Source organism: Anolis sagrei, chromosome X (genome assembly GCF_037176765.1).
Source record: "Anolis sagrei isolate rAnoSag1 chromosome X, rAnoSag1.mat, whole genome shotgun sequence".
Classification (NCBI taxonomy): Eukaryota; Metazoa; Chordata; class Lepidosauria; order Squamata; family Dactyloidae; genus Anolis; species Anolis sagrei.
Window position 1 is genome coordinate 7,976,183 of NC_090034.1, and position 14,765 is coordinate 7,990,947.

The 14,765-nt window shown below is 44.1% G+C and overlaps 1 protein-coding gene across 1 annotated transcript in view; it reads left to right on the forward strand.

Annotated features, from left to right (window-relative positions):
- Positions 1–14,765, forward strand: part of LOC137098020 (caspase recruitment domain-containing protein 11-like) — a 129,625-nt gene that overhangs the window by 101,634 nt on the left and 13,226 nt on the right. The window contains exons 21-22 of the mRNA XM_067473717.1: positions 874–1,053; positions 10,437–10,561. Of these exons, the coding sequence (XP_067329818.1) occupies positions 874–1,053; positions 10,437–10,561 (305 nt within the window). The remainder of the gene's footprint in view (positions 1–873; positions 1,054–10,436; positions 10,562–14,765) is intronic.

Sequence of the window (14,765 nt, forward strand, 5' to 3'; positions counted from 1 at the left end):
GTCCAAGTAGGATTGTCTTCCAAGATTGGTGTACTGGCAGTGGGTCCATAGGTGACTGTGGAGCCCTATTCTTGATCTGTATGTTTTCCTGCAGCAAGGGCAATGGTTTCCAGGTAGAAAGGTGGTCCCAGTCAGGGTTGGCTTGACACGCCTTCCTCTTAGCACATTTCTCTCTTTTGCCCTCCATTCGTACCTCTTCAAATTCTACAGCACTGCTGGTCACAGCTGACCTCCAGCTGGAGCACTCAAAATATGCACCATTAGACAGCTCAAGACATCTTTTACCCAATCCTTACATGCCTCAAGCTTGAAGATACCTGTTTTCTAGATTGGTCAATATATTTGTTTTTCTTGAGATGATGAAATTGTCTGAAGAGTCTAAACCTCTCTGTGGCCTTCCCTACGCAGCCAGGTTTGGGGAATCACGTGCCAGTTCTGTACCTGAGTACATCTCATAATGATGACAGTGGTGATATGTGAGAGGAAGCCACAGGGAGGAGGGAGCAAACTTGTTTTTTGGAGACTAGGACACAGAACAATGGCTTCAAACTACAAGAGAGGAGATTCCATCTAAACATGAGGAAGAACTTCCTGACTGTGAGAGCTGTTCAGTAGTGGAACTCTCTGCCTCGGAGTGTGGTGGAGGCTCCTTCTTTGGAGGCTTTTAAACAGAGGCTGGATGGCCATCTGTCAGGGGTGCTTGCTTCTTGGCAGAATGGGGTTGGACTGGTTGGCCCATGAGGTCTCTTCCAACTCTCTGATTCTATGATTCTATGTGATGATATTGATTATTGTATTTCTTATCTGCCTCTCCTCACAGCATGAGGCACAGCATAACATAGTGAAAAACAAACCATCATATCTTTCTTCCAGAGTTTGATTCCGTAACGGAGATCAATAAGAGTTTCAGCTTGGTGCCGTATAGCTCGGTGCGTCCCGTCCATTGTGACCGCCGGCGACCCGTCCTCTTCAGCCCCACGATGCTTTCCAAGACCTTCATTCAGAAGCTGCTCAATGCCGGAGGAGCCCTGGAATTCAATTTGTGCAAACCAGGTAAACCTCATCTATAGCCTGCCTGGTCCTAAGAGAACTCACAGCTGTGTTCATTTGGGGCAGGAGTTGAATGTGTGGATTTGTGAAACTCCTGAGTAACAAGAAACCAATGTGTAGTTGATCCACTGCTAAAACCTTCAGTGTGAGAGATGCGGCCTTTGATCTGTGGGTTCCCGCAAGGTTCCCCTCTATCCCCCATTCTTTTTAATATCTACCTGAAACTGCTGGGAGAGGTCATCCAGAGTTTTTGGGTTCGGTGCCATCTGACATGCAGATGACACGCAACTCTATTACTCCTCTCCACTAAAATCCAAGGAAAACCCCCAGATCCTGGACCAGTGCCTGACAGCTGTGATAATATTTATTTATTATTTGTTTATTTATTTACAGCTTTTATATTCTGCCCTTCTCACCCCGCAGGGGACTCAGTGCGGATTACAGTGTACACATATATGGCAAACATTCAATGCCAATATGTTCTTGTGGGTTTTTTCGGGCTATATGGCCATGTTCTAGAGGCATTCTCTCCTGACGTTTCGCCTGCATCTGTGGCAAGCATCCTCAGAGGTGAAGTCTGTTGGAACTGGGAAAAAGGGTTTATATATCTGTGGAATGACCAGGGTGAGACAAAGGACTTTTGTCAGTTGGGCTAGGTGTGAATATTTCAACTGACCACCTTGATTAGCATACAATGGGCTGATGAACCAACCTGGACACAACATTTTATTTGAGAACACAAAAATGCTGGACCACTCTTACAACCACCATGTCAGACTACACAGAGAAGCCATTGAAATACACAAACATGTGGACAATTTCAACAGAAAGGAGGAAACCATGAAAATGAACAAAATCTGGCTACCAGTATTAAAAAATTCTAAAATTGCAACAGCAAAAACAGCAGAGAGGAAACAGGCAGGGACATCTAATTACCTCTCAAGAAGAGTTTGCTCCAGGCACAGTCAGCCCATTGTATGCTAATCAAGGTGGTCAGTTGAAATATTCACATCTAGCCCAACTGACAAAAGTCTTTTGTCTCATCCTGGTCATTCCACAGATATATAAACCCTTTTCCCCAGTTCCAGCAGACCTCACCTCTGAGGATGCTTGCATAGATACAGGCGAAACGTCAGGAGAAATGCCTCTAGAACATGGCCATATAGCCCGAAAAAACCCCACAAGAACTTAGTGATTCCAGCCATGAAAGCCTTCGACAATACATTCAATGCCAATTTTTGACATACAAACATATATTGACATACACAGAGGCTATTTGCCTTTTTTCTGGCCTCCAGGGGAGCTGTCGCTTTCATCGTCCATCTGTGACGCTGATGAAGCATTTCCGCATTCCCCGCATGCTTCCCCGCTGGAATGCTTTGCTGGAGTCTTCTTTATAACCTCATAAATAAGTTAATTTAGCCTCCCCACACTTTAAGGTGGTACCTAATTTTCCTACTTGACAGATACAACTGTCTTTCGGGTTGCAAAGGTTGACAACAGGCTACACACAATTGGTTGGAAACCCACTCCAACCCGGGCTGGCTTCGAACTCATGACCTTTTGGTCAGAGTGATCTTAATGCAGCTGACACTCAGCCAGCTGCGCCACAATCCCGGTGGATTGGACCGGAAAATGAATGGTAGCCAATGGAGCTCCTTAATAACAACAACAACAACAACAACAACAACAACAACAACAGTAATAACAATAAGACTCTGGCACAAACTGGTAAAGGTGGTCCCAGTGGTGATCGGCACACTGGGTGCAGCACCTAAAGACCTTGGCCTGCACTTAAACACAATTGGCGCTGCAAAAGGCTACCCTACTGGGATCTGCATGCATTATTCACCAATACATCACCCAGTCCTAGACACTTGGGAAGTGTCCGACATGTGATCCAATTCAACAGCCAGCAGAGTGATCTTGTTTGCTGTGGACTCATCTTGTGTTTCAAGAAATAATAATAATAATAATAATTTATTTATTTATTTATTTCTACCCCGCCTCCATCTCCCCAAGGGGATTTGGGGCGGCTAACATGAGGCCAAGCCCAACAAAGTACAACAGAGCAAAAGAATTCAACAAAAGATCATAAAATCTATTTAAATAAAAATGTAATGTTCGTTTGTGGGATTAACAGAACTAAAAAACCACTGGGCCAACTGACACCAAATTTAGAGACAAGACACCTAACAACCCAATGTTTGTCCTTCACTCAAAAAATGAATTTTGTCATTTGGGAGTTGTAGTTGCTGGGATTTATAGTTCACCAACAATCAAAGAGCATTCTGAACTCAACCAATGACGTAATTGAACCAAACGTGGCACACAGGACTCCCATTACCAACAGAAAACACTAGAAGGGATTGGTGGGCATTGACCTTGAGTTTGAGAGTTGTAGTTCATCTACATCCAGAGACCACTGTGGACTCAAACAATGATAGATCTGGACCAAACTTGGCAGAGATATTCCATATGGCCAAATATGAACACAGATGGAGTTTGAGAAAAACAGACCTTGACATTTGGAAGTTGTAGTTACTGTAGTTAAATCAAAGCATATGCTGAACCCCACCAAAGACAGAATTGGGGCAAACTTCCCACACAGAACCCCCATACTTAGGGCCATCCAGTCCAACTGCCTTCACCAGGGCAAGAAAACATCATCAAAGCCCTCCAGACAAAGAGCCATCCAGCCATAGAAATAGATAGATATATATAATTCACACACACACAGATATAGTATCATAGATTTGAAAGGGACCCCTAAAGAAGGACAATTATATGTTGCATGTTCCAGAGTAGGCAAACCAGACAATCTCCACATCAAGACTGACAAAGGAACAGCAAGAAATACTGTTTACCCACAAGCATAAAGAAATTACATATATTAGAAACCAACACTTTCTCATTACTTTTCCAAATCACCAGACTGGGCCACAGCAACGCGTGGCAGGGGACGGCTAGTACAAAATAAACAGAGTATAGCATACATAACAAAACATTGAACCAAATGGGCAGGGCCAAATACAATGAATAGGATTTTAAAACCCTGGGAGAGATGGAAGAGTTGGGTAGTGTATCTGATGGGAAGTTCGGATGGGACAGACAATGGGAGTTAATTCACTGAATGGTGAGATAAAGTCCATCGAAAGTCATTATGTGGTGAGTTGGTCAAGGTAAGGGACTTGTTGTTCAATCATCAATGAAACAGCCAAGTTTTTAGGCTCTTCTTAAAGGCTGCCAAGGTGGGTGCTTGCCTAATCTCACCAGGCAGTGAGTTCCAAAGTCTATGGGCTACCACAGAGAAGGCCCTCTCCCTCATCCCATAAGTCATGCTTGCAATGGAGGTGGGAGTGAAAGGAGGGCCTCCCACGATGATCGAAGGGATCATGCAGGTGCATAGACAGAAATGCGGTCACGAAGGTAGGAGGGTCCCAAACCATTCAGGGCTTTGTAGGTGATAACCTGCACCTTGAATTGGGACCAGAAATGCCAATGGAGCTTCTTAAACAGGGAAGGATACACCGTTCCCTGTAATTCGCTCCTGTTAGAAGTCTGGCTGCTGAACACTGGACCAATTGAAGGCCGTCTTTAAGGGCAGCCCTACGTAGAATGCATTGCAATAGTCCAATGGACCACCGTGGCCAGATTAGACTTCACGAGGTACAGTCGCAACTGGTGCATAAGTTTTAGTTGTGCGAAGGCTCTCCCGGTCACCGCCAATACCTGAGCTGGATGAGGGCTAACATGAAGCTTAATCCAGACAAGACAGAGGCCCTCCTGGTCAGCTGTGAGGTTGATTGGGGTATCGGGTGGCAACAGGCCCACATTCTGGGGGTCCTCCTGGACTCAGCCTTGATGCTTGAAGCTCAGGTGTCGGCGGTGGCTGGGAGGATCTTCACACAGCTTGTGTGCCAGCTGCGGCCATACCTCGAGAAGCCGGACATCATAAAATAATAATAATAATAATAATAATAATAATAATAATAATCTTTATTTATACCTCGCCACCATCTCCTCAATGGGGACTCAGAGCGACTTACATGAGGCCAAGCCCAGACAGAAAATTACAATAAAATAAAACTGAAAACGCAAACAATAAACAGCAAACAACATAATTACATAAAACATATGAAAACATAGCAATATAAAATTACAATAGGCACAATCACAATGACAATGGGTGGGCAACATGTAATGATTAAAAGAGAGACTGATTAAAACTAATTTAAACTCAGGCGAGATAAGAGAGAGACCGATTATTTGCAGGGGAGGACTCATTATAGTGAGGGTTGTAGAATCAGGCTTTCCCACAAAGGGGGGGGGGCATATACTCCAATGACAAAAGTTGAGGCTAAGCAATAGTGTGAGAATGTAAACCTATTCATCAAAAACGCAGCGGAAGAGCCAGGTTTTAAGGTCCTTTTTAAAGGTTTCTAAGGTAGGGGCTTTCCTAATTTCTCCAGGTAGTGAGTTCCAGAGTTGGCCACGGTGGTCCATGCCTTAGTTACATCAAGACTGGATTACTGTAATGCACTCTGTGTGGGGCTGCCTTTGAAGATGGTTCAGAAACTGCAATTGGTCCAAAGATCTGTAGCCAGGCTACTAACTGGAGCCAGCTATAGGGAGCACATGATGCTCCTACTAAAGCAGCTCCATTGGCTGCCAATACATTTCTGGTCCCAATTCAAAGAGCTAGTTATCACCTATAAAGCCCTAACAACTCGGGTCCTGCCTATCTTTGTGACCGCATTCCCTCCTATGAACCGACACGGGCTCTCTTCTGGTCCCAAGCGTTTTGGATGAAGGATGCTGACCCTGTAATGGTAAATTGCCTAAGGAACTCCTATGAAATTCAGGGCATCATCATAAGTCAACAGGCAACTTAGAAGCATATACACGGAGAGTCTAACCGGTAGTATTCCTGCACGCCGAAAGACAGGAGAGTGCTAATGGCTTCATGCTGGGGAAAGAGTCAGGAGTTGTCCATTATCTCTCTACTCCATGGACTTCCCATCGCTGCTTCTGGAGGACAAAACTATCGTTGGCATGATGCACAGCGAGGCTGTTCCTCCATCGTTATTATGCTCTTTTATGCGTATGCGACGGTAGACGTTGCAGCAGATCTTGCACACTTCGTTGTTGAAGAAGAGCCTGACAGTGCAACGCAGGCTGGCAATTACAGAGACGTCAGTTATTCTCCTATCCTGGCACTTCATATGTTGTTTCTTGAAATAGGTCATGCTCAAGTTCACCAGATTTAACTAGCTGGAGGATAAACATGCCGCCGGCTCCATTCCCTGCCAGCTAAAGCCTGGGGATTGTAAATCTGAAGATAATAACAGTAGCCATCATTTCTTCTACACTTTTGATGTCCTCTGACCTCCAGCCCACTCAGTCCCATCCCTGTCCATCCCGCACTCATTCTTGACTCTCGGGTTGGATTAAACTTGCCAGATCATGGAATAAGAAGATGGACTTAATCTACTTCATTATGGCTAATCTAGTGCCGGAAGTGAATGGTTGGGTCTGGGATCATGAAACAATGGAAAGCATTGAAAGGAAAGGGATTACAAGACATTATAGGTCTTTTAGTGTGAGAATTGATCAATAGAGTTGCCTTAAGGAGTGGTGGCCTCTCTGCCTATGGAGACCTTTAAACAGAGGTTGGATGGGAGTGTAGTCTTGCCAACTCCATGCCATCTCTTTGCAGTCATGCCAGCCACATGATCTTGGAAGCATCTATGGACAACGCCAGCTCTTCAGCTTAGAAATGGAGATAAGCACTAACCCCCAGAGTCAGATGCAACTGGATTTAATGTCAGGAAAATACCTTTACCTTTACTGGATGGGAGTGTTGTAGTCATGGTAAGCATTTGGGCTAGATAGTACGCATAGAATCATAGAATCAAAGAGCTGGAAGAGACCTCATGGGCCATCCAGTCCAACCCCATTCTGCCAAGAAGCAGGAATATTGCATTCAAATCACCCCTGACAGATGGCCATCCAGCCTCTTTTTAAAGCCTCCAAGGAAGGAGCCTCCACCACACTCTGGGGCAGAGAGTTCCACTGCTGAACAGCTCTCACAGCCAGGAAGTTCTTCCTCATGTTCAGATGGAATCTGAACATGGAATTCTTATAGTTTGAAGCCATTCCTTGTCCTAAATAATAATAATAATAATAATAATAATAATAATAATAATAACACTTTATTTGTACCCCGCTACCATCTCCCCAAGGGACTCGGTGCGGCTTACATGAGGCCGAGCCCAAACACAACAATACAAGCAATAATCACAACAATACAAGCAATTAAAATCAGAACATAAACAATAAACATATAACATTATCAATAAGACAACATACAATTAAAACTGTGGGAAGGCCAAATGTAAAATTGAAATTGGAAATAGTGCTGAAGCATGGACGAAAAGGTGATAATGGCGTTTGTGGAAAGACATACGAGCAGACCTAAAAATGTAAAGTGCTTTGGAGGGACAAAGTGCAATGGAATCATCCTAATCTCCATGGAAGCAGTAAACAAGCTTGCTCCCTCCTCTCTGTGGCTTCCTTTCACATATTTGTACATGGCTATCATATCTCCTCTCAGCCTTCTCTTCTTCAGGCTAAACATGCCCAGCTCCTTAAGCCGCTCCTCATAGGGCTTGTTCTCCAGACCCTTCATCATTTTAGTCGCCCTCCTCTGGACACATTCCTGCTTGTCAATATCTCTCTTGAATTGTGGTGCCCAGAATTGGACACAATATTCCAGGTGTGGTCTGACCAAAGCAGAATAGAGCATGGGGAGCATGACTTCCCTGAATCTAGACATTATGCTCCTATTGATGCAGGCCAAAATCCCATTGGCTTTTTTTGCCGCCACATCACATTGTTGGCTCATGTTTAACTTGTTGCCCATGAGCAATCCGTGGTTCTAAATGGTTCTAAAGTATTAAAAAAACTCTAAAATTACAACAGCAAAACAGCAGAGAGGAAACAACCAGGCACATCTTAACACCTCTCAACAAAAGATTTTCCCAGGCTCAGCTAGGCCTTCAAATGCTAATGAAGATGATCAGTTGAAACATTCACACCTAGCTCCAGCAGAGAAGAGCTCTTTGCCCCACCCCAGTCATTCCACAGATATATAAACCCATTGTCCTAATTCCAACAGACCTCACTACCTCTGAGGATGCTTGCCATAGATGCAGGTGAAACGGCAGGAGAAATGCCTCTAGAACATGGCCCTATAGCCCGAAAAAACCCACAATAACCTGGTTCTAAAGTACTTTACAAAACTAAAGTTCTGGTGGTGAAAATTAGGGGGCGCTAGTGCTTTGCTTCTACAGTGTCGCTAAAGTTCTGGTGGTGAAAATGTCAGAACTCTAACAAAACTTTCAAAATTTCATTATTATTTTGTTATTGAATATTTTTTATGACAGAACCAATTAGGAACTGCCATTTATAACAAAATTTTGAAACTTTTGTTAGAGTTCTGAAATTTTCACCACCAGAACTTTAGCAACACTGTAGAAGCAAAGCACTAGCGCCCCCTCGTTTTCACCACCAGAACTTTAGTTTTGTAAAGTATTTCAGAACGATTTAGAACCATGGATTGCCCATTCTTACTTGATAGCCATGCCAGTTCTAAGATTTTGTGGATCTATAGGTTGTGAATATCTCTTGTTTATCCACAATTTTCTGCTCTGCAATAGTTGGAGCGTTTGGGCCTCTATGGATGTTTCCTTTCTATCTCTCCAGAAGCAAAGCCGTTTTGAGTCCCTCCATGGAGGTAGAGAAGAACGGGATATAAAAGTTCTAAATTTTTATTTATTTTTTTGGTCTTGTCAGAGCAGCCAGTCCATTATATTACATTTCTAACAGAACAAAGCAAACAAACAGAAAAATACACAACTTGTGAGTTTGGTAGTTGGTTAAATGCCCTTTGACCAGTATCTGGCCACTTGGAGTGCCTCTGGTGTTGCTGCAAGAAGGTCTTCCATTGTGCATGTGGCAGGGCTCAGGTTGCATTGCAGCAGGTGGTCAGTGGTTTGCTCTTCTCCGCACTCGCATGTCAAGGATTCTATTTGTAGCCCCATTTCTGAAGGTTGGCTCTGCATCTTGTGGTGCCAGAGCGCAGTCTGTTCAGCGCCTTCCAAGTTGCCCAGTTTTCTGTGTGCCCAGGGGGAAGACTCTCATCTGGTATCAGCCATTGATTGAGGTTCTGGGTTTGAGCCTGCCACTTTTGGACACTCGCTTGCTGAGGTGTTCCAGCGAGTGTCTCTGTAGATCTTAGAAAACTATGTCTAGATTTAAGTCGTTGTCGTGCTGGCTGATACCCAAACGGGATGAGCTGGAGATGTCTCTGCCTTGGTCCTTTCACTATTGGCTGCTACTTCCCGGCGGATGTCAGGTGGTGCAACACCAGCTAAGCAGTGTAATTTCTCCAGTGATGTAGGGCGCAGACACCCCGTGATAATGCGGCATGTCTCATTAAGAGCCACATCCACTGTTTTAGTGTGGTGAGATGTGTTCCACACTGGGCATGCATACTCAGCAGCAGAGTAGCACAGCGCAAGGGCAGATGTCTTCACTGTGTCTGGTTGTGATCCCCAGGTTGTGCCAGTCAGCTTTTGTATGATATTGTTTCTAGCACCCACTTTTTGCTTGATGTTCAGGCAGTGCTTGTAGGTCAGAGCACGGTCCAGAATGACTCCCAGGTATTTGGGTGTGCTGCAATGCTCCAGTGGGATTCCTTCCCAGGTGATCCTCAGAGCTCAGGATGCTTGTCTGTTCTTGAGATGAAAGGCACATGTCTGTGTTTTAGATGGGTTAGGGATCAGCTGGTCTTCCCTGTAGTAGGCAGTTAGAGCACCTAGAGCTTCTGTTCTACAGTCTCAAAGCTCCCTGCTTGAGCAGTAATGGCACGATCATCAGCTTAGATGAAACTCTCTGTCCCTTCTGGCAGTGGCTGGTCATTTGTGTAGATAAAGTTCTAAATAAAACACCACAATTCAATTTGTGTAGATAAAGTTCTAAATAAAACAAATAAATTCAAACACTGTAACAGCAAAAGCCAGGAGTACGTGATAGCTTCCATTCCACTGGGATGAATTCCCTCAAGGTTTTATTTCAGACGTCTAATAAGCTATCCAAAGTGATGAACTCTATCCCCATAAATAGTTTAAGCACCTTGGATAGGTCTTTTAAAGCTCACACTCAAAGCAAACCTCTTTTCTTTCTGTGTGTTTGATTTAGTGTTGACTTGCCTTCCTTATTTGATGGACCTGCTCCAAAAGACTCTTGAAGGCCTGTCCGTGTTTGTACAGCACACATGGTTGTCAACCTTGTATCTATATTTTTCTTATCTTCTTTTCCAGACATCATAACAAAGGAAGAATTCTTAAGGAGACACAAGTCGGAAACAATAATATATTCCCGAGAAAGGAATCCGCACACCTATGAATGCATTTTCCCTGCCAATATTGAGGCTGTTGCTGCCAAGGTAACTAGAGTTATCCTGCCAAGGTCTATAGTTTCATAAACTGGCGCCCCTTTATATGAAATGGCAAAATCAAGATGTTATTTTTTTGATATTTTAAGGAGGGACTTGTTGCAAATATTACCGTACAAATATTACCCTATGCTTTCTCCCTTTTTAAACTTCCAAAACTTTTAAAATGCACCCTCTTTCCCTAAGAACAATACCAAGGATCAGATTCCTATTTTCTTCCACATCAAAAACTGCTGCCTGCAAATGTATCATGACTCCAAAATCACACTCCTTCCTCTTCCCTTGAGGAAAGGAGCAAGTGACCAGATGGCGTTCCATTGCACATCTGCCACTCCCAAAGGTACACCATCTCTCTCCTTCCCATTGAGAAGAGCTGGAGGTGGGCCAGACTCCTTTGGTCTGCCACAATTTTGGAATATAAGATGGTCTCTTATATAGCAATATTTCTTGCTGATATTGTTCCAAAGTTGTAAATAAAGGATAGATGTTTTTCCAGCCTGAAACATCCTGGCTTTATCTCAGTTCCTGGCAGATGTTGACTCTCCTTACTTGGTGTTGGTAAACGTAAGGAGCCTTGTGTTGACTTCCTTCTTAACATAAGGAATCTTGTAAACATTTCCTTAACTTAAAGAGCCATTGTTGTTTTTCCCCAAAAGTTCAACATCATTGTCACAGTTCTCATCAGCAACTTTAATTATATTTCATGAATTCTTCATCTCCTTCTTGTAGTTTTCCAGGCCTCATTTCTTAGGATGGTATCTCTATACCAGGGGTCCTCAAACTTTTTGAACAGAGGGCCATGTCACAGTCCCTCAAATTGTTGGAGGGCTGGATTATAATTTGAAAAAAAATGAATGAATTCCTATGTACACTGCACATATCTTATTTATAGTGCAAAAAAACACTTAAAAACAATACAATAATTAAAATGAAGAACAATTTTAACAAATATAAACTTATTAGTATTTCAATGGGAAGTGTGGGCCTCCTTTTGGCTGGTGAGATAGGATTGTTGTTGTTGTGTGCTTTCAAGTCGTTTCAGACTTAGGTTGACCCTGAGCGAGGGCTGGGTAAATGACCTTGGAGGGCCGTATCCAGCCCTCAGGCCTTTTTTCTTTCCCTTCCCCTCTTTCTTTTCTTTTCTTTCTTTCTTTCTTTCTTTCATTTATTTATTTACTTACTTTACTTTACTTATATACCACTGTTCTCAGCCCGAGGGCAACTCACAGCGGTTCACAACCAGTAAAAACACCAATAATTCAATGCAATAATGAACAACAATTAACAAATAACATATTATCCAACAATAGAATTACTACATTAACCAATCACTATCGTCTCATCATCTAAAAAACATAATCCAAAATTCATCATCCATTGTTCCATTCCTATGTTCATTGCCAGTCATTGCACTAGTTATTTGAATGCCTGCACAAATAACCAGGTCTTCAGTTTCTTGCGGAACACCATTAGAGATGGTGCCAGCCTAATGTCCGTGGGAAGGGCGTTCCACAGCCGAGGAGCCACCACCGAGAAGGCCCTATCTCTCGTCCCCGCCAGCCGTGCTTGAGAAGCAGGCGGGATTGAGAGCAGGGCCTCCCCGGAAGTTCTCAAAGTCCTGGTGGGTTCATAGGCAGAGATGCGGTCAGATAGGTATCTTGGGCCAGAACCGTTTAAGGCTTTATAGGCCAACGCCAGCACCTTGAATTGAGCCCGGTAGTAGATCGGCAGCCAGTGGAGCTGGCGCAACAGGGGGGTCGTATGCTCCCTGCGTTCTGCTCCTGTTAGAATCATGGCTGCCGCACGTTTGGACTATTTGGAGCTTCCGGGCTGTCTTCAAGGGCAACCCCACGTAGAGAGCGTTGCAGTAGTCTAGACGGGATGTAACCAGAGCGTGGACTACCGTGGCCAAGTCAGACTTTTCTCGTCTTCCCTCCCTCTTTCTTCCCTTTTTTCTGTATTGTCATTTAGCTTTTCGTCATTTAGCTTTTGGGAGTTTTCTAAGTCCATTCTGCTGTGTTTTTCAGTGTTTTTATGAGTGAATGACATACATTGGGTTGTGAGGTGAATTGTGTACAAATTTGGTGTCAATTCGTCCAGTGGTTTTTGAGTTCTGTTAATCCCACAAACAAACATTACATTTTTATTTATATAGATGGGTCACTCCTCCTCTTCCGTTGCATCTTGTTGTTATTGCAATTCTCATTCAGTTGGTCAGTTATCCTTCCATTTCATTCTCTCGATTTCCATGCAATCTAGAGGGGATGGGAAACTGTTTGGATTGCATATCCATCCATCCATCTATCTAAGGAGCTTTACCCGAGCTGTGGAAAGAGACAGTGATGTACAGAACAAAGATGCTAATGTCAAGCCCAAACAGATGGCATCAAATGTGGAAGGCTTGTTATGCAGCAGGGAAAAGACAAGTAGAAGAAGTTTTTCTCCCCCTTTGAGAAGTAATTACAGAACATGTTGCATTTGAACAAACAAGGTTCAATTACGTGCTTATGTTTTGCACATGCTACCTTCGTTTCGACATAATCCCCATCTTTAGATCCGTTAATTTCTCTTTCGGGAAGGGGGCCATTAGAGCGAATTAACGAACAAATGCAGCAGGCAAGATTTGACTTGCTTGGTTGACTCTGCGTTGGGCAGTGAGATGCCAGGCTAAGACAGTGTTGGTACTTCGAGGATGCTTTATCGGTACGGTAGCATGCTCCTAATGCTCCTCAGAGGTGTTGGCCTACAAAGGTGAGCAGCAAGCTGATTAGAATAGCATGACTGTAGTAGCGAATTTCGGCAACAAACTGTTGGCGCAGAGTTTCAGCAATTAGGTTATTTATTTATTGGGTTGTTGTAGGTTTTTTCTGGCTATATGGCCATGGTCTAGAGGCATTCTCTCCTGACGTTTCGCTGCATCTATGGCAAGCATCCTCAGAGGTAGTGAGGTCTGTTGGAACTGGGAAAAAGGGTTTCTATATCTCTGGAATGATCAGGGTGAGACAAATTATTATTATTATTATTATTATTATTATTATTATTATTAACTTTATTTGTACCCCGCTAGCATCTCCCGGAGGACTCGATGCGGCTTACACAGGCCGAAGCCTCAAAACACAATACAGTAAAACATAACACAACAGTAAAAACACAGCAAATCAATAGTTAAGCAAGCAGTAACGACGATAACAATACATCATGACACTTTAAAACTGGGCCGGCCAGCGCAATGGGGTACAGGGTTAAAAGTGCTGGAGTGGCAGGAGGAGCATAGGAATAAAATAGTACGGTGTGCAGTAATGTTAATTGTGCTAAAGTGCTTCTAGGACTTGGGTGGGGATTCCTAATCTGAGAAGGCGCATCGGAACAGCCAAGTTTTTAGGTTCTTTCTGAAAGCTGCTAAAGTAGGGGCCTGGCGAAGATCTTTTGGAAGGGCATTCCAAAGTCGGGGGGCCGCCACAGAAAAGGCCCTGTCCCGTGTCCCCACCAAGCGCGCTTGCGACGTGGGTGGGATCACGAGCAGGGCCTCCCCAGATGACCGGAGCGAGCGTGTGGGTTCGTAGATGGAGATGCGGTCACGCAGGTAGGGTGGTCCCAAACCGTTCAGGGCTTTGTAGGTGAGCACCTGCACCTTGAATTGGGCTCGGAAAATAAATGGCAGCCAGTGGAGCTCCTTAAACAGAGGGGTAGACCTCTCTTGATAATGAGCCCCAGTTAGCATCCTGGCTGCTGCCCGCTGGACCAGTTGGAGTTTCTGAGCCGTCTTCAAGGGCAGCCCCACGTAGAGCGCATTGCAGTAATCCATTCTAGGACTCTTGTCTGCTGGAGCTAGGTGTCCTTTGTCTCACCCTGGTCATTCCACAGATATATAAACCCATGTTCCTAGTTCCAACACACCTCACTACCTCTGAGGATGCTCGCCATAGATGCAGGTGAAACGTCAGGAGAGAATGCCTCTAGACCACGGCCAAATAGCCCGAAAAAAACCTACAACAACCCAGTGATTCTGGCCATGAAAGCCTTCGACAATATATTTATTTATTTACCTCATTTTTATCTCACCCATTTCAGCCCAAAGGCAACTCATGCCGGCGTACAGACCGGCAACAATTAGATGCCAGATATATATACATACATATATCAGTTAAAGGAGCCCCCAGTGGTGCAGTGGGTTAAAGCGCTGGGCTGCTGAGCT